The sequence below is a fragment of the Anopheles funestus genome, chromosome 2RL (genome assembly GCF_943734845.2).
Source record: "Anopheles funestus chromosome 2RL, idAnoFuneDA-416_04, whole genome shotgun sequence".
In the NCBI taxonomy this organism is placed as follows: Eukaryota; Metazoa; Arthropoda; class Insecta; order Diptera; family Culicidae; genus Anopheles; species Anopheles funestus.
Window position 1 is genome coordinate 49,108,567 of NC_064598.1, and position 22,010 is coordinate 49,130,576.

Sequence of the window (22,010 nt, forward strand, 5' to 3'; positions counted from 1 at the left end):
AGTCAATCACGCATTTTGTTAAAGGATGTTGATCATTTTTATGATACTACATTGTCGTATAACAATATATAGTGTAATATTTATATCTAAAACATATTTCCTTACTATTATTAAACTTTCAAAGAGCGCGAGTTTAAAACATAATGCAGGAGTAAAGCCAATTGATGCCCAATTACCTACCACCAAGCGTCACAACAACCGGCCTTTCTCTCACGTTTGAAAAAGATTCTCTCGCAGCAATAGCTCACGGATCACATGGCCAAACCCCGACATGCCATTAGTAAATGTTGAAGTTCAACTGGGAATACACTGTCGCATCAGCTGGAAAAGTGAACATTGAGAGAAAAGGATATCTGGTACGCCTGTGCCTGTGTGCATGCGTTTGTATACATGTGCTGCTGATAAGGTCAAGAAAGCGTGGAACTAGTCTTCAGACGAAACGCAAGGACAGACAGTCACCAACTACGCGCCTGGTGGTTTGCGTAAAAAGAAAGTTTTCTAAAAAAAGTGTGAGAATTATCCGTGTTATTCGGACAATATTCGTTTGATTTATTAGTACTGCAACAACGGAATAGCTTGGAAGGTAAATCCGTGGTGTTTCGGGTAATTGTAGAAAAGAGATAATCGATAGAGAAAGATCTCTGTACGTCTACTCACAGGATATATAGGTATATATTTTTTTTCATTTCAAAAAGTAACCTGGTGTATGTTCTAGCCTTGTTTTGGCCACAGTGTTTTGTTCTATTCTTTTGTCTATAGTTTTGCAAAATTTGTGTATATTATATTAGTGAAAACAAAGTTTCGATGCTTGTTAATTTGGGTATTCAATTTATGGTAGGAAAAAACATCGTTTCGTGTTTTACACTGCCCCTTGATCTGTACTTATATTGTGCCTTCTAAATCAAAATATTTCATGCATCTTCGACAACGAATGTCTAGCACGGGAGAAAGCACAAAAACAGTATTATGCTCATATTCTCACGGTCTAGTGCGTGTGTGTGTTCTTTATTCCGACTAGAATCGCATTGTCCAATCGGATTGTTGTCCTTGTCGGTGTTTTCGCAATATCCGGTGCAGATGTGTGTCTGAAATGTGGTTGAATAGGTAGCGAATTATTTTTATTGCACATTTCTCTTGCTCTTCGTTTCGTTTCATTCAGTTCGCCTACATATTTCGACTATGCATTCGTATTGCAGCGTTACATTGTATTTCCCCGGGCCCATATATTTTCGATCGATCATCTCCTTTTACTGCGGCTGATTTATCATTTTTTACAATTTTAGTGCCACCTATACATACTTAATGAGGGAAAACTGTGCTTGCATTTGGACACAAAATCTTACTAACCCTTTAACGATACATTTCTTTCTTTTTTTCTAGGTTTTTTGTCACACTTTTGCAAATGGTGTAACAAAGCATGCTGAACAGATACCGAATCACAGGTTCATTTGTCGATTTGTAGCAAAGACAATCAATCCACTTCTCTTCCACTTTGCTAAAGCTATGACTTCATGAGCAAATCCGTAAAGGCAACTTTTTCGGAGCACATCAAAATCAAGATCCGTTGGTAAATGAAATGTTTTGTGCTTGATGATCATATGTAAATGTACTGTAGATAGATTTATAGTTTTGATGTTTAATCTACGAAGATAGCGTTCGCCATATCTACCAATCTACGTACGCACCATGTGCGTTTTCCATTCGCTTTGTAGAATAGAATAAAGATTGTATCGCACAACTCGCAAAGAAATGATGTAGTTTGAATTAAGCAACTAGGTATTATTAGTTGAAACATTGCTGCAAAATAGTCATACGAATTGGCATAAAAGATAGGAGTTTACCGGGGGGTGACTCGTTGGTGTATGTGATAAACGGCACCAGTTCCACACGGCAGGACTGGGGATCAAATCCCATCCGGATCATCCCCTTGTTCTAAAGACTTACTATTTGGCTATGTGGTAAAAAACCTAAAAAGTCTAGTAAACCAGGAACGGCCGGCATGATCTTAGAGGTCCTTAAGCCAAGGGAGAAGAAGAGAGTTTTGTCGATTGCGGTTTAACAAAATGTACTTGTTGAATACATTTTGCTTTAGAAAGCATTATGTTTATGCATGAGCTAAAAACGTTGCGCAATTTGGACTTTCTTTTCTGAAAAGTTTATTCGGATAAGAGTGATTTTGATTTAAATGAGTAGGTACTTATTCTCTTATTAGCCTAGCTAATTAGAGATTAAATTTGAACCACCATCCATTGATAGGTTTATAAAAGGATAGATTGAAAAACCCGTTACAGAAAATTTTATCTGAATCGATGAATGATTCTTTACCGCCAGTTGAAAACCATCAAACAATTAGGCTGCAATCCGAGAATGTATCGGAATTTGAAATGAAAAAATTCACGTCACTCTATACGTTTCGATGCGAAATATTTCACCATTGCAATGTCAAATGCCTAGCTGTCATGCGGTGCGGGTCCAGCCTGGCATGGGTATATTGTTGACGATACGGTTTGCTAGAAACCGCCTGCTAGAAACTGCCTGGAAAATTCACACTATCTCGAATTCGCCGGAACAACGCACGTCGGTTTTTCGTCTGCATCGTCGTCTTGTGCTAACACACAGAGAGAAAAGAGCAAGTGCGAAAGAGTGAACTACGGCTCAGCTTATTTTATCGGTGTGCTAGGCATTTAGTTACAAACCTTTCCTTGCTAATCGCCAAATTTGAACCGTGCTTCGTGGGAATATCTCGCGTGAAAAAGGTGCGAATTGTCGTAGAATAAGTTTTGCCGGGAATCACAGCGCGTTGCGTCGGTGTGGTGAAAAATGAGGAGTTGTGTATGCGCGCGTGTGTGCATGTTATGTGCTAGGGGTGCAAGTTTTACTCGGAAGGCTCTACCAGGAATAATTTGCAAAAAAAACAGGCCTATGAAGATGCTTGTTTCATTGCGTACGCGATAGATTAGTGTCGAAATGAACGGTAGAAAGTGTTCTTTAAAATCAGTACTGTTCAACTTCAACATGGCCTTCAGCCTATCGAAACATTTGTTTTCGGTAGAAAATGTATTCACAGTCTCATAGGAAGGGACACGATTTTCCATGCTTTCTAAATCTGCCAGGCGTCGAAGTGTTTTAACGAAAAATCATATTGCCCATTGTACAATGCTTGCATTTTACCCTAACCCCAAAGATTCTTCATCACGTAGTCTTGTGCCTTGATCTCGCCAAAAATGGATATGCGATAGGAGGATGCAGGTGTGTGTGTGTGCGAAGGCGATGATGATGGAATTTCCGTTGCGAACTCTTCATCTTCACCTCAACCGAGTTGTGCCGTTATGACCGGAAGCCTCAGGAAAGGCGTGCGGAACGGATATTAGGTTTTGGAGTCTATGCGTTGGTCGAATGGATAACGTTGAGCAGCTGCCCAAACATCTGTCAGTAGGAAGCATTCCCGAAGGAAACTGTCGTTGTTCATAGTAGGCAGAAAACGGAAGCGGATATTTCCCAGCGAATGTACTAGAACTTAGTAAATCAAGTCCATGTATAACAGCAGTCCCAGCAGAGTCGTTGGAAGCGCGCGCGTTTGTTTGACACAAGCTACTCGTGGTTAGGGGTTTTTTTTTCTTCATTTTTTACGTGTAGGTTTTGTTGGGCGAGTTTGATACTCGAGTAAATGTTGCGTGTGTTTTTTTGTTGTTTGTCTCAAGCCTTCCGCTTGTTCTGAGTTTGTTCAGCTCGGGAACTTTCTTTCCATAAAGATTTTTCTACAAACAATGCAGGCTTGTGACGTTCACTCAACACACACACACACACACTTTATGCTTCCTCGGGCCCAAACATCTCCATTGCATGTGTGCTGATTATGGTTTTCAAACGCGGCGACATGAAACACCGTTTTCTATGCCGCTTTTCATTTTCATCAACTAGTGCTTTTCCTTTCTCTCGCTCTTGGCCTCGATTCAGGTTGAGATTCGATATTGGATACCGTTGCTGGTGTGCTTTCCACGAAAACAAGGTGGAGTTTGGCCTGCGAACCGTGTTCTGTTTGTGAGATATACCTACACACGTAGCATGGACAAATGTTGTGCCTGTGTGTTCCTCGAGATTCCATGGAATACGACAATTTAAATATCCTGTAACAACCCACGTTTTGGAGAGTTTCACGCGAGGCTAGAATCCTAGAAGGAAGAATATTCTTTTGCAAGCTTTTCATTACTCTCTTTCAAGCACTATTTCCCATGCGGGAATACATAAACTCGAAGGATTAAAGCATGGCAGCAGCGTTCAACTATAAGGCTCGAATGGAGAGTGCCCCACACCAAAGGCGCAGCGAGAGAGAGAGAAAGCAATCTTTGGAGCCTTTTGGGCGGTGTGTCCAGGCGCACCAACATACTGCACAATACAAACACACACACACGCAGACGCACGCGGGTTGGGGCGCATTAAAACCATGTGCTCTGGTTTGATGGTATTGTTGTTGGCTCGCTAATGATTCAAGGTCAGCAGCAAAGCTTGTGTCCTGGTTATTGCGAGTGCAACATCGCCAGCCAGCAGGAACGCGTGTGGGTGAACTATATGAACCGGGCTCTACTTCTTTTCGTTATTGGAGGACGATTCGGATCAAAATTTATGTTCCATTTAAGGACGATACTGTCGATGGTGCTGTACTAAATGCGCTCGAAAGCACCTTGCAGGGTGTTCGAAGCATCGCATGCTGCACGAGCTGTCCCGGGCACCATTAGCATTAGTTTCACTTTCATGTCCTTATCGGATCGTTCTCAAAGCATTTACATCTTTGCTAGGTGGCTTTTGAAATTGCTACCAATACAGTTGCTAATAGCAGATGCCATGTTTCTTACATTTCTTCGAGGGTTTTGGTGTTTCAAATGATACCTGTCAAATGATAAGTCTATCGCATACTTAATAACTTATTATTAGCATTTAAAGGGTAGATTTTAGATCAGAATTGTGCTATAATCAATTTGTGCTTAGAACGTTCTAATTATTGTATTTGAGCATGCTAAAGAGTAAAGGGTTTTAAATAAGATTAGAAAAAGGTAAATTGAGATAATGTAAAAGCATTTCGAACGAAGGATATTTGTTGATTTTTGCTGAGATACCTAATAAAACAATCTATCTTTAATACTAATATCCGTGCGAATGGTTTCCGTCCGATGTTCGCATTCGTGACATTTCACTCCATAAAATCGATATTTATCTTTATAAAGTAGGCTCTGAAAATAGTTTGTGCATGTTGGACGGTAGTCTATTGAGTCAAATCATTCCTACAGGTCAGCGAAGTTAGTTATCTGTGCAAAACGTGTTTCAACTAAAATTTACGTCGAAACCATTTACCAAGTAATAAAGCATTTTTGCTAGGGCGGTCTTGTTATACCATTTTGATCGTAAGTAGCGCAATTGAGCATTTCCCTCCGATCCGAAGGTTTGATGGTGAATGGTACATTTCAAGAATAACAGTTCGCATACGCATTCGGGGCCACGCTCACCGTGGGAGAGTGAAAGGTTTTTCTTTTTGCCGCAGGAGTTTCCGATCGATGTACTTTTCGTACCTTTAACCCAAAAGCGAAAAGCCGCGGCTAGCTTTAATAATTGTCGACTTTTTCTTCATTCATAATGGGTTTTCTGGTGCCATCTTGCCCGCAAATTTCTTTTTTGTTTTCCGCTGGCTAATCGACTTTCTTTTTCCCGCCCACGACCACTCGCGCCAGGTCTTCGTCTTCAACGCCATCATCGCCATCTAGACACCCCAGAACAAATAGTGCTAGAAAAATGAGTGACCGCAAAGCCGTCATCAAGAATGCCGACATGGGCGAAGAGATGCAGCAGGACGCAGTCGACTGTGCAACACAGGCACTGGAAAAATACAACATAGAGAAGGTAAGTGTCGCTTTTGCATAGTTTTTTTTTTGTAAAGCGTCCCGTTAAGGATTTAATAGTTGGCTGACTAAGAACTTTAATGTGTAAGATCTTGTTTTAAAGTGAAATATTTCTTTAAAATACAAAAAAAAAAAAATGATGGGACAGGAGAAACTACTAGAGTATTGCTCTTATGCTCGATGTAAAAATTTGGTTTGCACGTGCAAATACACCGACCGCGACTGTCTAGCGGTTTGTGTTTCTGAGGTGTTGTATCCCACGCACATGATTGACTCGTTTTCACACACGCCAGAAAAGAAGCACGTGCGCAGATGCTATTAGTTTAATTTTCACTTTCACGGTGTACTGTCGATGCTTGTACGTACCACCCCCACACCATGATGTTGATGGGTAAATTAATGGCACACACACAAACCTGGTGCGGTCGTTATGGGCCCCTGAGCGTAACTGTCGTTCCCTTCTTGATGATGTACTTAAAGAATTGGTCCCTAGTAATCTTCTGTATATTTTCTGTACTTGGAGAAGTGGAAGATTTTTCTTCTTCTCCATAGCATAGCTTAACAAGGAGGTAAGATGATTAACTGAAAAGTGTTGATGCTGATTGCAAGGGCTATCTCCACTGCTGTGCATTTTCTTTGCCTTCTGCTTTGTTTCGGCCATGACCCTATTATGCTTGGTGCAGCGCCATACTTTTAATGTAACGAATGTTGGCCCCCCCGAGAAGGGTGACGAAACGATGATGATGTCACTTTAGCGTCGACACCGTCTGCATGTTGCTGCCAGTCACCTAATGTGTGTGATTGTGCGGTAAAAGTAGACAGGGTGTGTACGATTGCAAGTGTATGGGTTGGATTTATTCAATACCAGATGTTTTTCGTGATTTCCAACGGTAGCGGCGAGGTTTATGTCCATCGAAGATGAATCCTTCTAGCATAAAGCGGGTTCGCTTGCAAGGTTATGAAATTTATACGTGTGCGTACTACTCGACTGCACCATTCACACTCTCCTTCCTTACCGGATTGTCGTGCAGGCAGATGCGCTTGTAATAAATTCAATTTATTTTTAGCTCCCGGTCAAAGTTTTGTTTCAACTGCAGGTTTTAGTTCCCCGCTCTCCTCCGTTTTTTTGTCATACACGCGGTTAGAGTAGAACACCGAAAAGACGGATTAATAGACGCCTCAGCTATTAGTGTACCTATGCGTCTTTTCATGCTACGTGTTATGAAACTGCGCCAGATGGAAACGGCAGATGAGGGAGGTGTAGGTTCGCGAGTTCCTGTTTCGGGAACAACCGGTACCGTGTTCATTCGTGATATGTACAACAAATGTAGCGTTGATGAAGGTTAGGGTTAACAGTACACATTTTGAAATATTCGTTTTGTGTATGTTTTGTGACATAAGCTGGTTAATTGTGGTGTGTATGTCCCAGAGGTCGACTACAAGCTCGGTGATTTATGGATGCAAAGTCAATTACAAGCACAGCTTCAACATAACATAATTGAGTTTTTTCCCTTATTTAGTTTCATTGAGAAGAAATATTAGAACAAATTGCTTGTCAACAATTGAATACTATTGCTTTTAAACATAGAATATTATTTAATTTCTTAAATTAAATTACTAATTCTACCACTATAAAACGTATACTATTTGTTAAGTGAAAGTGAAAATGCAAACAGTCATTCTAAAGAACTAAGTTGATTGTGATATAACATACTGTGCCAATCTTTCGCCATTCTTAAAATCTAAACGAAATCCGCAGCTCCATTAACGAAGCCCATTTCCGTCCCAGATCTTCTCGCGTTTTCTATGGTTCTTTTTGAGTTTATGTTTCCTTCTCCGTGTCTCCTTTCGGAATTCGAGTTCAGTTGTAACTGAAGAAAAACAGCATGGTGAAAATTGTGTTTGGTTACGTGCTCGTGCTGTGCTGTAAAATAGCGCTTGGTATAGTTTATGCAAACTTAGTCTTTCATTGTTATTTTCTCGTTATTAAGAGAAAACACCAAACGATGCTAGTTGGAACATGGTCGCTAGATTTCTCTCTCACACACTAAACTGTATGCAATCGATATCACAAGTTTCTTATGCTGGGAAAGGCGTTAAAATTTTATCCACGAGTAGAAAAACCTTTTTCCGTACGTTCCATGAGGTTGGGAAATGGAAGCAATTTCGCAGTTGCCGCGGTGGGTTGATGGTGGAAGTTTTAGGAGTTCTGCAATTCGAAAATGTCTGTTTTCAAACACGCGAATCCCATATGCATGCTGTGGATATACGTATTGTTGAGCAGAGGATACAGAAATCGGGGTCCACTGCATGTTCATTGTGTGTGAAGAGCTGTACGGTTTTAAAAGCTCTAGAAAAACGACTTCATCCTTTTGGTGCCAGGGAAAACTTTTCCTTCCGGAAGTGCAGTACTTCATCTGGCGTGTTCACACGCACGCGGAATACATTGCGGGAGCGCAATGAAGCATATCCCGACGAAAGTGAAATAAAAAAAAACAAACCAAAAAGCACAAAAAAGTTCTAACACGGCTGAATGATACTCTGGTGCGGTATCGATTTGTGCGCGTGAGAAGAGTCATCGTGTGGTGTAGTGTAAGTAGCACTTTTGGTTCAGCTCTCGGTCACAAATGACCGGATGTACCATGTCCGGAGGCATTCACTACATATGAGCGAAGAACTTCTGCAACGGGAGTATCTTTAACTGGTACGTTCATTATAGAAAATTCGCGTTTCAAGATCAGCATTGAAAGGATGCCTCGAATTTCGCTGGAATTCGAATCTGAAAGCAGTAATTGGAAACCATTTGGAGGCTGTTTTTATACAGGCAAATTTCTGCTTTTGATTCATTTTTTATTTTTTTTCTCTTCATTTTAGTGCTCTTCTCGTCCATCACGTATCGTCTCGTCTCTCAACCTCTCTAGTACCAGCACTTGATTTATGTCAAGTGCAAAGGCAGAAGAACGAATTAATCGCATTTCCTACCTTGCCTCCCACTGTTTTGTGCGCTGTGATGTTTTGCGGTTAGAGAAGGGTGGTTTGGATAGTGCTCAAGCGAATGTCCTTTTGATTTCCGCGCTTATACTTTTCTTTCTTGTGATGGTATCCTCACACAGGGCGGCTTACCTCCTCTCTCATCGCCTCAGTCATCAGCGGAAGTGAGACGCTGTGGCAATAATTCAAAGCGAAAAAAGTAAAGCGAGTAATGTGCCAGTTTGCCCTTCTGATGTTGCTTCATAAAAATTGGCATAACAACCACTTGGCAAGGGATGGATGACTCCCGGTGTGTGACGATATTGGTTGGTAGCGAGTGTTGGGCGGTGATCTACTGCGGTTGTATGTGTTACAGCTTTGTTTCACCACAAGTGGCATTACTTATTCATTTTCTTGCCCTTTCCGATGTTTGAGGAGCGTGCGTGCGCGTGTAGGTGAAAAGCGAGATGTATGCTTTTCCGCATTAAGCTTCGTAATTCATATTCAGATCAAACTGCTTTTTATGACATCTGTGCTTTTTTATTGCTTTCTCCAAGCACACTATCCTTTGGTAGTTTGGTTATGTTTAGGTGCACGATACGAAACGGTTTATTACTATTTTATTTGTTGAAATATACCATTTGATTTTTCTTGGATATGTAGGATATGTAGAATTTGATTTTATGGCAACTTTGGTTTATGCCATCGAGCTTCTTTCAGTTAGCATATGATTCAAATAAAATTTACAGATATGGTTTAAGACATTTCATGACTAAAATTGGTGTTAGGAATTAATTGTAGCGTCCCATTAGTTGGTACAAACTATCAAAATCAAAAGAATATGCTTGCCACGTTGACCATCAATCTAACAGGAGAGAGCTTAAACTTTTCTTAAATCATTTCCTTGACCGTTTTCAAGATTGAAAGCCCCCCCTTCACTCACAAAATGCCAAGAATACAGCCCACCGAAAATCCGTATCCATTATTTTGATGTTGCTCCGGACGCGATGGGATCGGATCAGTAGGTCGTTGATAACCGGCCAAGCGACCATGCGTAATGGAGCTTGAAGACGACGACACATGCTCAAAATCCACAATGAATAAAAACCAAACTGTTGGTTACGGTTGGTTTTGTAGGACAAAAGGATTTTATTCCCTCGTATGTTTCATCTTCCTGCGATCAATCGCTTCGTTTTGTGTTGTTTTTTCCGTCTTTCTTTTCCAACAAACCAGGTCCGAGCGGTTGTCAACCGAAGCTCATCATTTGAGGACTGGCCCAATCATCTTTTGGTTGGGAAAAGTTACTGAGCACGAGCTTTCCACGTTGTGACAACCGGTGCATAGCATTAGGTAGAGCTACGAAGAAGGGATATGTTTGGTTGTTGTTTGTGTCGTGTTTTGGTAACGTTCTTTAGGGTGTTAAGATTCGAGTTTTCCACAACCATCTTATCGTCTGAGTAGGGAACAAAACTGGGGCAGGTTCGCTAATGATGTTTTGTGTGGATTGTATTCGTACCTTCAGTGAGTTCTACCCACGCAGCAACCTTTACATCATTTATAACCAAGCGAAAACTGAAATGTAGAGTAATTTTTCTTGATTTTGTTCCCCACAGTAATGGGATCTTAGGGTGTTGTTATGATGCTCCGAGATGTGTACGATGCACGCGTTCATGTGGAATAATTGCCAGAGGACGGTTCGTGTTGGAGTGTTTTCTAAGGATGGATGCATGCAAATGTAAACTCATAATTGTCAAGAGCTTTCATTATAGCAGTATTATTAAGGAAAATGTTTTATTTGTCGAATGTTTGTACTATGGGTTGAATTTATTTAATTCTTGCAAGTAGTGCGAGAGAACAGTTGTAGATCTATGAAGCAATACCTTGCTTCGGTTGACTTTTTTTTTTGTTAAAAAGGAATTTTTTCAATTAAAGATACCGTTTTTGTTCATTTTTTTATAATACAAGCAATCAAATGATGAAGCCACATCCATGTGTCATGTCGCGCTATTATACTATAAATCAAAAAGTGCGTAGGGCAACAAAATGCCTTTTCTACATCTTTTTTTAAGCAACAATATCGTTAGAAAAATGGCGTGGGTGAAAATTTACGGGCCTACAAACAGGCTTGATACGAAACTTCCTGAATGTGATTTCCTTCAAGTTTGCCGAAATGGGAAATAGCATGTTCCCGTTTATTTCCTTCGTTAAACTGCAATCGAATATGGTTTTTGATTGGGGCTTCGGTTTTGGTGCGCAGTGGTGCGCATTTGAAGACTGCTCCATTTGGTGATATCATTTCGTTTTCTGGGGTGAAACATGTGCCACATTTACAGGGTGATAAAGTTCCTCGATACTATCATATCTAGCTCAGTGGCACCCCATTTGCTAAAATTCCATTTCAATCAGCTTTCATTCGTTCTCAGCTTGTTTGGGATAGGTTTTCATCGCGTGTCTTTCGTTTATGCGCTTCCCGTGCTTAGATTTTCTCCGCTTTGAAAAGTTCCAGTCGCTGAGTGTTTATTGGAGAAATTAAATTTGCCCCAGTTTGCTGGGAGTTAGTTTGACGCTCCCTAATCGGGGGATTGTGCGACTCGCTACTGTGCCCGAAAGCTTTGTGTTAGGTTAAGTAGTCCAGTATCGACGAAAAGTGTAATGGTTGTTGCATACTTATCATTCACTTCTGTAATGGTTGTAACACTAATATGGTTGTGATGGCGTTTAATTACAAAAACCGTTTGCAAAAAAGCACGTTTTGTGAGCTCTAAATAACTGCTAATGATGATGCTTTGATTCATTCGTGTACGCGTTGTATTATTTCTTTCCAAATACCAATCCGACTACCGTCATAGAACTGTTGGCTTGCCTCAGTTAACCTGTGTACCGTGCAACATCATTTATCGACCTTGCCTTACTTATATCGCGAATCGATTTATCGACGGTTTGTGGTCGCTAGCGGTCAAATTAACTGTACAGAAATCGGATATTTGAGGACCCCCTTCTCACCGGCAGGACCGGTTCGATAAAGTTGGCGCCGGTGCTATTTCTGTGTGTGCCCTTTTGTGGCGCCCTGCGATGTCATTTGTGTGATGTATTGGTGGTAAGGTTTTAAAAATTCACGATCAGTGCAGCAGCAACGGCACACTATGACGATCTTATTTTTTGTATGTTTTGTGAAGCGTTTGATTTCGTTCCGAATGTACCATTTGTATTACAGGCCACCTGGTTTGCATTAGTATGCCACCATTACAAAAACAGAAATTTCAATGCCAGGCATATCTATACAAATTTAAATTACAGCCTTACAAATGGATGACATATGCTGATGCAAAAACTATTGTATGTTCAATTTTTATATGTAACTTCCCTATTAAGGGGGTTTATCTTGCGCGGCAGGAAATGTATACACTAAAGCTGCGGAGAGGAATTAGATTCTTTTGTTGTATTAACGAATCTTCTTGATTGGATTAGGACCACTAATGGAGGGCTTTTACAAATAAATAAGGACCTAATGGTTGATTATCTGATACTTAAATTGTCCCTTGCAATTAGTTCAGTATATGGATAACTTTGGCCTGTTTCATTGGAAGGTTACAATCTGCTATTAAGGATTATTTTTCCTTTACGCCAGACTGTCCAAATTGTGTATTTTTTCCGTTTCCATTTGGTGTGTTTGTTTTTTTTTCATTGAAATTCAATTGAAAAGTGTAATAAAATTTTTGCTGTTCTGGTGAAATGAACTTTGCTCTACATATCGGTTTCAGTACAGTACCACCCGTTGATAATCGTTTGATGTTTGGAAGATGTCGCTCTCGTTTTCCATCGGTGTTTCCAAAGGCAGGGATCACACATTGCGAGAGGTGTGGAATCGTGTCACCGGAAATTCGACCTTTTGCATCCATCATGCTGTGAAAATATCCGGGGCATAACATGAGTGCTGTCCCAGATTTTCACATTACACTCTATTGCTAGAACTCTTTGATGTGAGAGTGGTTTCCTATGAGCAACCGATGGACAAATATATCGAGAATGCGTGTGTGTAAGAGGAGCCAAACAACGCGTAAAAGTAGTGTGAAGCGTTGCTTTTTGTGACCTACAAAGAGTTTTTCTCTTCCACCTACGAATTATTGTACACGGGAATGGGTAATGGCAACATGTACGCGTTTCAACTTTATTTTCTCTATGAAATTCTAAACTATGCTACAATGTTAATGAATAGCCTTGCCGTGTCTTAGGTTGTCGCAAGAAAGGAAAGACAATGTGGTGGGCAGTTGCTATTTCGTATGCTTTTTCCAATTTCTGCGTATGTAAACAGAAGAATATTTAACTAAAACAGTGGCTAGATACGGTAATGTGGTGCTAATTGTAAAGCCCTCTGAATTGTTCGTCTCATCAGCTGAAGCAACAGATGAAAAGGTGGCACAGTTGCTGCTCGTAAAAGTTTGTGTGTCAAGGGAAGAGACGACAGAGAGAGAGAGGTTTGTTGAAATGCGAGGTGGCTGAGAAACCTTATAAACAATGATAAAACTTGTTGATTTATGATTCCTTACTTGTGCAGGGTGGTTCACGTACTCGATAAGGCTATAATTGTAATGTGGATTTTATGTTTCTAGGATGAAAATTATCTTTTTTTACGCAATCCAAGGATGAAAGATGAAACAACACACTACCATGTTGTAAATGCGTGCGAAGTGTGTTTATTTTGCAATGAATCTCCAAAATTGGTAAAGAATAACATTTATGAAAAAGGTACGGCTTGTTGAATTATCACATTACAATTAGTGAAGAAACTGCTTTAGGGCGAAATCTTCTTTTAATGGCCTTATTTGATTATGGCGGATATGGAAGTGGCGCAGCCAGGTTTATTTTAATTTTCAAGCTGAATAAATATTTTCGTATTGTTTGATCATTCGTAAACCTTATAACTGTGTTTCTGATTTTACATTTGAACAAATAAAAAACAAAAATTCTTCTTTGCAAGCTTGTTGAAAAATATGTTTTATTCAGTTGTATGAAGACGAATTAAAGATGAAGGGCGAATAAGAGATAGACAAGGGTTTGCGTTGTACGAAACTGGTAGAAGATCCTACGGCATCCGCTTTTGTGTGATGTTTTGTGGCCGTGTAGTGAAAGAAAACCTCTTGAGATTACTTTTTCCCATTGCGGATGTGAAAATTTCCGGCAATCTTGTATTTCCGCACTCCCGAGAGTGGCGGCACGTGACCAATGCGCGGGAATCAGGGAAAACTCTGGGAGTTCATCACAGCTAAATTCGTCATCGGGAAAAGCACCAGATTTGCTTTGTTTATAAATCCTTCCAGCGTCCGCAATTGGAGAAAAGCGTTTCATAAATTGATTGATTTATTGTCTCCTAATGGAATTATGCTTCGCTTTCCACCGCCCAATTCTACCAACAGTCCCGCGTTGGTGGGCACGATACAAATGGGTGTTCAAAAACTTTCCGCAACAAATATGAAGTGTGGTTCGAGGTGGAAAAGCTTGCGGATAGCTATCAATGGGACGTTCGCTGATCGATGAATCGATTCCGAATTTCGGACAGGATCTACTCCTGGAGAGGCAAAATAGGAAATCATCGAGCAAATGTTAAAGGTGATGTATTTGCTGGTGCAGAGTTTAGAAAATTTTCCCTGCGTTGTTGTGGTGGTGCCGATGTTAACGATAGCAAACCGTGTAACGTGGCCGTACATAAATAACTCCAAAAATTGACCAAACACCGAACAGACAAAAGCGGAGGTTTCCATCAGCAATACTGAAAGCGAAAGCGGTGTGTGGGGTTATAAAAGCGTTGCTTTTAAACTCAATTTTTGCCTTTTAGTCAGATTCCGGCTGTCGGCTTACACGCGGCATTGGTTCTGTCACAAACACACGCTGGTGATCATCAGCGAACCGCTTGTCCGGTGACGGTCCAAGCAATATGCTGGAATTTTCCACTTTTTCTTCGTGCCGTTGCTAAATTTAGTACATTCTCGAGTCCCTGCTGCGCGTATCACCGTACCACATTCTTCGTTTGCATCAATTTACCCTTTTCCGCCCATGGGAAGGAAACGACGATCGCACATTATATATTTCAATGAGGAACGCATTTCCACGACGTCAACTGTGTGTGTGTGTGACAGATAGAAAGAGAGAAACAGAGAGAAAATGTAGAGCAAACGAAGTATGATATGAGAGAAGAATGGCGGTAGATGTTGATGCTGTTATTGGTGGTATTTTCCTTAATGTTTCATTCAAAAGAAAGATTCTTGAATGGTGGAAAATGCACAGTAACGCGCATACGAGGTGAAGTTTTCCGTATAATATTGACCGAAATTTGCTCCATGGTCCACTTTCTTCTTCTATTCGTTTTTCATCGCCCGCATGATGCTGTGCCTGTGAGCTTACGGTTTTATTGGCATTATTAGAGAAATGTGTGAGTCTAGTCGAGAGTACAAGAGAAAAGTGCTAGGTGTATGCGATGATGGCTAGGGCTCTCTTTGGCTACCTTGCCCAAAAAGGCGAAACGCATCAAGCCACAACCTGTTACAGATGGAAAATTCAAAGTGAGAGATATTTGCATGCTTCGTCTAGAGAAGGGAGGGAACAATAGATACATTCAACAAGCATCCGTTCGTCCTGTTGTGAGACCTTTTCCGTTTAAATGTAGCACAACGATAATTGTGTTCGCTCGGTTGGTTGCGTTTTTTCTCATTTGCTCACCAAATGGATATACTTTCTTTCAGGAAAAACTGGCATGCTGTCGCTTGCAAAATAAGTTTCAATGGTTCTGCGTTTCGCCGTTCTTCCTACGCACCGTTTTGGCGTATGATTCAATTTTGGAATTAACTTTTATTTGCTTTTAACTTCGTAGCACCATCCTCATGCAACGGTCGGCCGTTGTCGTTATCTGTATTGTGGCTACTGGTTCACTTCGCGCGCACGTGAAGCTCAATGGAAAAGTGAAATAATAAATCCATTTAATGTCAAGATTAGCAGTAACGGTATGGGGGCGCCAGGTTGGAGATGATAAGCCGCAAGCAAGCGTCATCAGAACCTCGATTGCCACTCTCAAGATGATGGAAAAGATGCTTCTGCTAAGGAGATATTCGTGCTGCTGATGATGTTGATGATGATGATGACGACTGACGACGATGATTGAAGGATCGACTTACCGCGTGTACGGATCCAAAAGGTGGGCGGATGGTAGAGGATGCGCGAGCGCTCATCTGGATGGAAAAGCTGTATCAGCAAGTGACTCGACACAAAAAAAAACCAGGATGCTATTCTCTCTTCCTTCATCTAAATTGTTTTCCCGTGAAGAGTAGGAATTTATCACGTTGTATAAAGCGATACTCCGCGGGGCAATGTGCTTTTCGTTCTCGGTGTGTTCAACAGCGGAGAAGAAAATGGCATTTGAAAAACGTTTAGAGAGTAAATTGACCATCGTTGAATGATTTAATACCGTTGTTCTTGTGTTACTGTATGAGTAAGCAGCACCAATGGTCAAGTAGGAAAATCGTTCTATTTTTTTTCGGTTCAGATGAATCATCAACACTCGTTGGCGTTAGCAATGCAGATTCTATTTTTTTTTCAACTTTTAACGAAACGGTAAAAAATACTATTGCCTAGACATTACAAAACAACGAAAGCATTGGTCGACGTGCATTTTAATTTCAACTATGCAAAGTGGAAAGACTATATTTTCTCAGGTATTTACTCGTTTTGTTACTAAGCGAAAGAAGTAGTTTGTTTTGTACTACCCCTTTGCAGCACCAAACTCTCCCTCACTCTAGCATGGCTCTGCGACCGCGGAATGCGAGCAAAACGTGTGGATCGATAAAGTTTTAACCATGGTATGGTTACCCACCATGGGTTTGAGGGTAAAGCGCATTATAAATGGAGCCGGACGCATATCCTGCAGATTCTCCTCCCACGATGGTTACTAAATTTTTGCCTTTTCCTCCATGTTTCCAGTGCGGCGTGTTGTTGCTGTTTGTGTGCGGTAAACAAATAAATTTTGCTCCGGAGAAACTATCAACAATAGTAGCGGGGGCGAATCAAAAAATCGTTGTATTTGGGACGAGAGGGAGCGCGGAAGAGTGTATGGGGTTGGGAATGTGAAAAATATCAGTCACTGGTTGTTGAATGGTTTGATGGATGTAGAGACTTGGTTCAGTTGTTAGAGTTTTTCTTCGTTGGTTTTGGTGTCCATTATTGCTATCGATAGTCCTGGGCGATCTCGTGGGCGATTTACTCGTCTATTAGTGCAGGACGTAAGGAATGTATTCTATAGATACATGGATGGACGAAGGGATGGTTGTAAATGTCACAAGCAAAAGTTTCTAATCTTACCAATTTTGTTTGCTGTAAAAAGCAAATCCTCAGACTTAATACTTGCCTGATTTCTACCCGGTCTTAGCTGGATCGATTAATAATAAAATTACTTTATTTGTACTGGGTTAGGCTATTTGCTGATGGCCTCGATATGAATGATGTTCAAAGGTACCCTTTTGAATGGGTGAAATAAGCTCAAGTTCGAGATGGAAAACAGCAGAACGAATAGACCTACCTTTTCTCGCCGCTTTTATTGCTGCGTCGTTAGAATCTTTCAGTTTACTTCAACCTCTAAAAATTTAGTGGTAAAGGTTGAATTTATCTATGCCACACTGTTACTGACCTCAAAAAAGTTACATTTCGGATCTAATAGACACCCAGGTAAGCAGTGTGCTCATTCGATTCGAAATGGTAAGTTAGAAGAAGAGAGTTTTATTGGTTTGGCCGATGTGTTGCTGCTTGTCCTACTTGAATGCCATCGTGGCGCGTCACTCCAACGACGGTAAGATCGATACAAAGTTTACCTTTTTATTGTGTTCTGTTTACTGTTTAGTGGTTGTGTAGTGCCGGAAAAAGTGTTCCAATTTTCTAGCGTTTACCTTCCCTATAGGAAGGAATGGAACCGTGCCTCCGTATCGAAAATGGGGCTTTTGGAAAATCCGCATCTCGCCTCGGTCTATCGCATAGTTACTAATGGTAGCTTAGCATGCTATCGTCCTTTTGGAAGGACGCGCGAAGCCTATCTTGTACAGGGTTGAGTTGAATACTTATATGCTCGGTGACGCGATGTCAGTCAAGGCCATCGGTACATGAAGTATTCACGATAGATAAGAATCCGACGAATTGCGAAAATGGAAATCAAGTATGAAAAGTTCAATTACGATTTGGGCTCTTGCATACAGCTACTGTGTACAACGCCAGGTTCGGTCCTATCAGGATAGTGTGCTATTTTCATATAGGATATTTACATTTATTCGCTGAATATAGAAAAATAATTTAATTGTAATGAATTAGCAACGACCCATCTACACTAAATGTTACTGTTTTTTTATTTGGCTCTACATCCGTTTGCCCTGTTAACGCATGGGAGTACAGTACACTATGTCACCGGTTTAGATTTTATGAAAAGCGAAATTTATATTTTAATACTTAAAATTAGATTTTTTTTCTTCCTAATTAGTGGGCTGATGAAAAACTTCTAGCTTCACTTCTACGCCTTACAGACCATTACCTGTATTGATCCCTATTTTCTGTCCGTGGCACAAAGGTTTGCGAACAGACGAACCAGCCTGATTATGTCGCTCTTTCGCTATTTGCTAGACAAGTGATGAATGATGCAAGCAAGATGATGTTGTCGTCAGTTTCTGTACGTGTGCACTCGTTAGAAGCTCATGTGTTCTGGTCATACTCATGCACAACTTCCGTGCCCCAGTGCAATTCAACGTGGACCATCTTCTGCATGCAGCCACCACCTACCTGTTCTGGTGTAGGAGTCCGAATGGAGAGAGTTTGATTATGTTTACTTTTCATGTACACGATGCAATCCAACAACAGAATCCTAGCTCTCCTGGTCTTTTGACGTTCAGGGACTCTCTCGTTGCTTTCATTTCCACAACACAAGAGGCCATGACGTTGCATAAAGAGGATGCATTCATGTTGTTGTTTATTTAGCGAACGTTCTCTTCTTTTACGATGTCTTTTGTGATAGCACACTTTAGTGTGCTGCGGGAAACACTCATTTCCTGTGAAACATCCCTGGGATGCGGTGCTGGTAGCGAATGCCCTGTACAGAAAAGGTGCAAGCATTTTCTCGCTGCAAAAAAGTGGAGCTGAAATTTTTCAGCTGCGACCCAAATTTGGAGCAAGCTGCATTGAATCAAGCTCCTCGATAGCAACTGTGACCATTCTCCCATTTGTTATAGAACAAAAATGTTTATAGATTCACATTTGGTCAACTCAGTTAAACGATTTCACATTTAGTTTGCTTTACTCCACCGTATGCCGAAATAAACGTTGTTCTTTTATAGTTGTTTGTTTTAACGTTGTTATTTTTTTACCTACATTATCATCAACTACCATCTAATCCTGAAATTCTATTCGTGTTTTCCATTTTAGGATATCGCTGCCTACATAAAGAAAGAATTCGACAAAAAATACAACCCCACCTGGCACTGCATCGTGGGTCGAAACTTTGGATCGTACGTGACGCACGAAACGCGCCACTTCATATACTTCTATCTCGGTCAGGTTGCCATCCTATTATTTAAGAGCGGTTAAACCACAAAATTAGCTTAATATCATCAGAATGCGGAAGGGGGCGAACGGAGGAGGAAGCGAAAGAGAGGTGATGCCACACGGAAGGCGGAGCGGTAGATTGCGTTAGAAATGGCAACGATTGCGTATAACAGCGGCATCCAGACTCGGACACGGCCTTCAACGTATAGCGTCGTAAGTTGCTGGGAACCGTATGGATTCGTATGGGAGTAATAGAAACGAAAAGGTGAATAGACAACTGGATAGTGAAGTGTGTGAGCATTATTTGGAGGGAGTGAAAATTTGACATTCTTTATATATTTAACGAGAACTGTACTAAATCTCGTACGTCGCAGAACTGTATTTATTAAGTAAACCAACCAACTTTACCGGAAATCGTGAGAACGACAAAAAGGTACGATCAATCAGTGGTCGTACAATATGTTTGGATCAAGAAGAGAAAACCATCTGTCCAGTCGCGCCCCAGTATAATCTCTTGCCTCAAATTCTCCTTTGAATTGGCAGCTATTTGAAGTTTTACGCAAGCCCAATGCCAGAAGAGGCTGAGCGGGGAAAGCAGATGTTCAAGTATAACTAGAATTGCATTGCGTTCAGTAAGGATATATCATTGTGATTGTGAATTGGAATAGATGTACAGGATCGCTGCCTTTGTCCACTACCCCGCAACAACTTGCTGAAAAGAAAACAAAATTCTAGAAATACAATCAGTCTCGATTGCCTGGGAGTTTATATGTGGCCATTTTATGATTGAACGATCCATCGCAGAGGCTACGGAAGATGGAAGTGTAAAAACAGGAAGTCGGTATGACAAGGAGCAGAATAAGTTGGACAGAATTAGAAGAGAGAACTGGGCGATCTTTCGTTAATCATCATTCTGGACGATAGCTCTTCCATTAGAGAAAAGGGTTGCGTGCGCTTTTTTTTACTAGGAACCGATCATAGGAACATTCATTAACTTGCAGGAACTCAGAAACACACGATTTTTTAGTTGTGAAAGAGAAGCGATTGCGGAATCTCTCAACCGAAACGAAAAGAAGAAATCAATAGGCAGGCTCGTTACTTGAATGGTGTCCTATTCAATTCGCTTTCCCAGGTGATGTAGTGTAAGAAGCATTGGTTGACTCGCAAGATTTCGCAATAATTCTATATCGTTCGATCGATAGAATATTTGGAATGGCGAGTTTGTTTTGAGTTAACGTTTTGTTTAGTTTGGATATGCACTTAACGGAAGGAGATTTTTTCTCCATGAAAGATGGTCTAGGGCGTGAACGAAACATGTTATGTTTCTACGGCAGGATACGTAATGTTCCGCACTGCGTCGCGTGTTGCCTCAGGAGCGACGTAGATAGTTGAGAGGTGTTCCTAGGTCTTTTTTTCAACGTTAAGTATAGACGGCGCTGGATTGCTTTTGACTCCCTCAATGAATGTATGATGTTTCAGTTATCATTTCCTTTTTCTTTAACAATGGTTATTAGTAGTAGTTTTGTTTTTCCACTATAGTATATCAAACGAAAGAAGGAGTATAAATAAAGAATTACACTCGAAATACAAAACTAACTGCATAGAACTGAAGAGAGCCTATTGTGTTGGTAGTAGCGAACAAATCTAACTCTCTCTCTCTCATACACACACGCACTGAAAGTCGTGTTTCTGTCAGCACAGAAAAAACGGATGTTCTCGGGAAGGAGCTTTATGTGCAGGTGTGATGAGCAGTGTGTAGTTTAGTCAATGAAATCACGCACGTTCCGGCAGGAGAATAAAGGAAAGCAGTTGGCACAAGAAATGCAGCATAATACTGCTAGCTATGCTTATGCATCTTTGTCAGTCGGAAGAGTAGCATCAGCTGCTTTCGTTAAAGAATAGATATTCTAGTGATTAATCACGGATCCTCCCCAACCCCGCCCTCCCTTCTCTCCCCTCCATCCGCCAACATTATTGTCATTTTACTATGAGTTCATCATCCTTCGACATCCGGATAAACCATTGTGATGTGTGTGTATGTGTGCATGATGTTTGCGTGCGTGTGTGTGCATGTCATGTGCGTGTAGTGCACTGCAGTCAAGTAGATGTTAAGAAATACCAGAAGAGTTTATTGTAGCGACGAGCACCACCTTTTCGTTGTGTGCAAATCATTTTCAGCAATCATTTCTCATATCCATTCCTAGAGCGGGAATATGATATGAATGGGAGATATCGTTTTATTGCATGCTGATAATTTCTTGATAGTTTCTTTTTATGAATGAAAATGAAACATGTTATGGATTGCATATAGAGGTAACAAATGGACGAAATGTTTTTTTTTCTTATATTGAAATAATTTTTGCAATTTTTGTAACCCATTTGGGAACCCAGTTATTGGATCAGTTTGCCACATGTGCATAAAATTAGAAAGAAAAGAACGAAGTGCTTGTATTTTTCTCAAAGGCGTGTATTCCACAATGCTTTAGGGCAAGTCCTACATACTACTCGAAAACAACCCCCTTTATGTGTTTGGTGTATTTTTGGAATACTTTAAACGAAAAATCATATAAGTGTGCACAATATACT

General features: G+C 40.7%; 2 protein-coding genes across 4 annotated transcripts in view; both read left to right on the forward strand.

Annotated features, from left to right (window-relative positions):
* Window positions 1–7,150, forward strand: part of LOC125761236 (N-acetylglucosaminyl-phosphatidylinositol de-N-acetylase) — an 86,761-nt gene extending 79,611 nt beyond the window's left edge. Inside the window, exon 5 of the transcript XR_007418088.1 lies at window positions 7,141–7,150. The gene's annotated coding sequence lies outside the window, so the exon portion shown is untranslated. The remainder of the gene's footprint in view (window positions 1–7,140) is intronic.
* Window positions 1,394–21,106, forward strand: LOC125761247 (dynein light chain 1, cytoplasmic). Of its 3 annotated transcripts, none has more exons than XM_049422194.1 (3): window positions 1,394–1,567; window positions 5,724–5,892; window positions 19,305–21,106. In XM_049422194.1, exons 1-3 carry the CDS (start codon window positions 1,512–1,514, stop codon window positions 19,464–19,466), a joined length of 387 nt encoding a protein of 128 aa, XP_049278151.1. In that variant the 5' UTR covers window positions 1,394–1,511; the 3' UTR covers window positions 19,467–21,106. The 3 variants fall into 3 exon arrangements, with proteins under 3 accessions (XP_049278151.1, XP_049278152.1, XP_049278153.1); XM_049422195.1 differs by lacking the exon at window positions 1,394–1,567 and adding an exon at window positions 2,534–2,756; XM_049422196.1 differs by lacking the exon at window positions 1,394–1,567 and adding an exon at window positions 5,185–5,399.
* Window positions 21,107–22,010: the final 904 nt, after the last annotated feature.

What these genes read in the sequence shown, in the direction of transcription:
- LOC125761247 (XM_049422194.1), top strand. Translation starts at nt 1,512, where the DNA reads ATGAGCAAATCCGTAAAGGCAACTTTTTCGGAGCACATCAAAATCAAG. An exon ending in ATCAAAATCAAGATCCGTTG is followed by an intron (nt 1,568 to 5,723) that starts GTAAATGAAATG and finishes CACTCGCGCCAG; the next exon opens with GTCTTCGTCTTCAACGCCAT. An exon ending in AAAAATACAACATAGAGAAG is followed by an intron (nt 5,893 to 19,304) that starts GTAAGTGTCGCT and finishes TTTCCATTTTAG; the next exon opens with GATATCGCTGCCTACATAAA.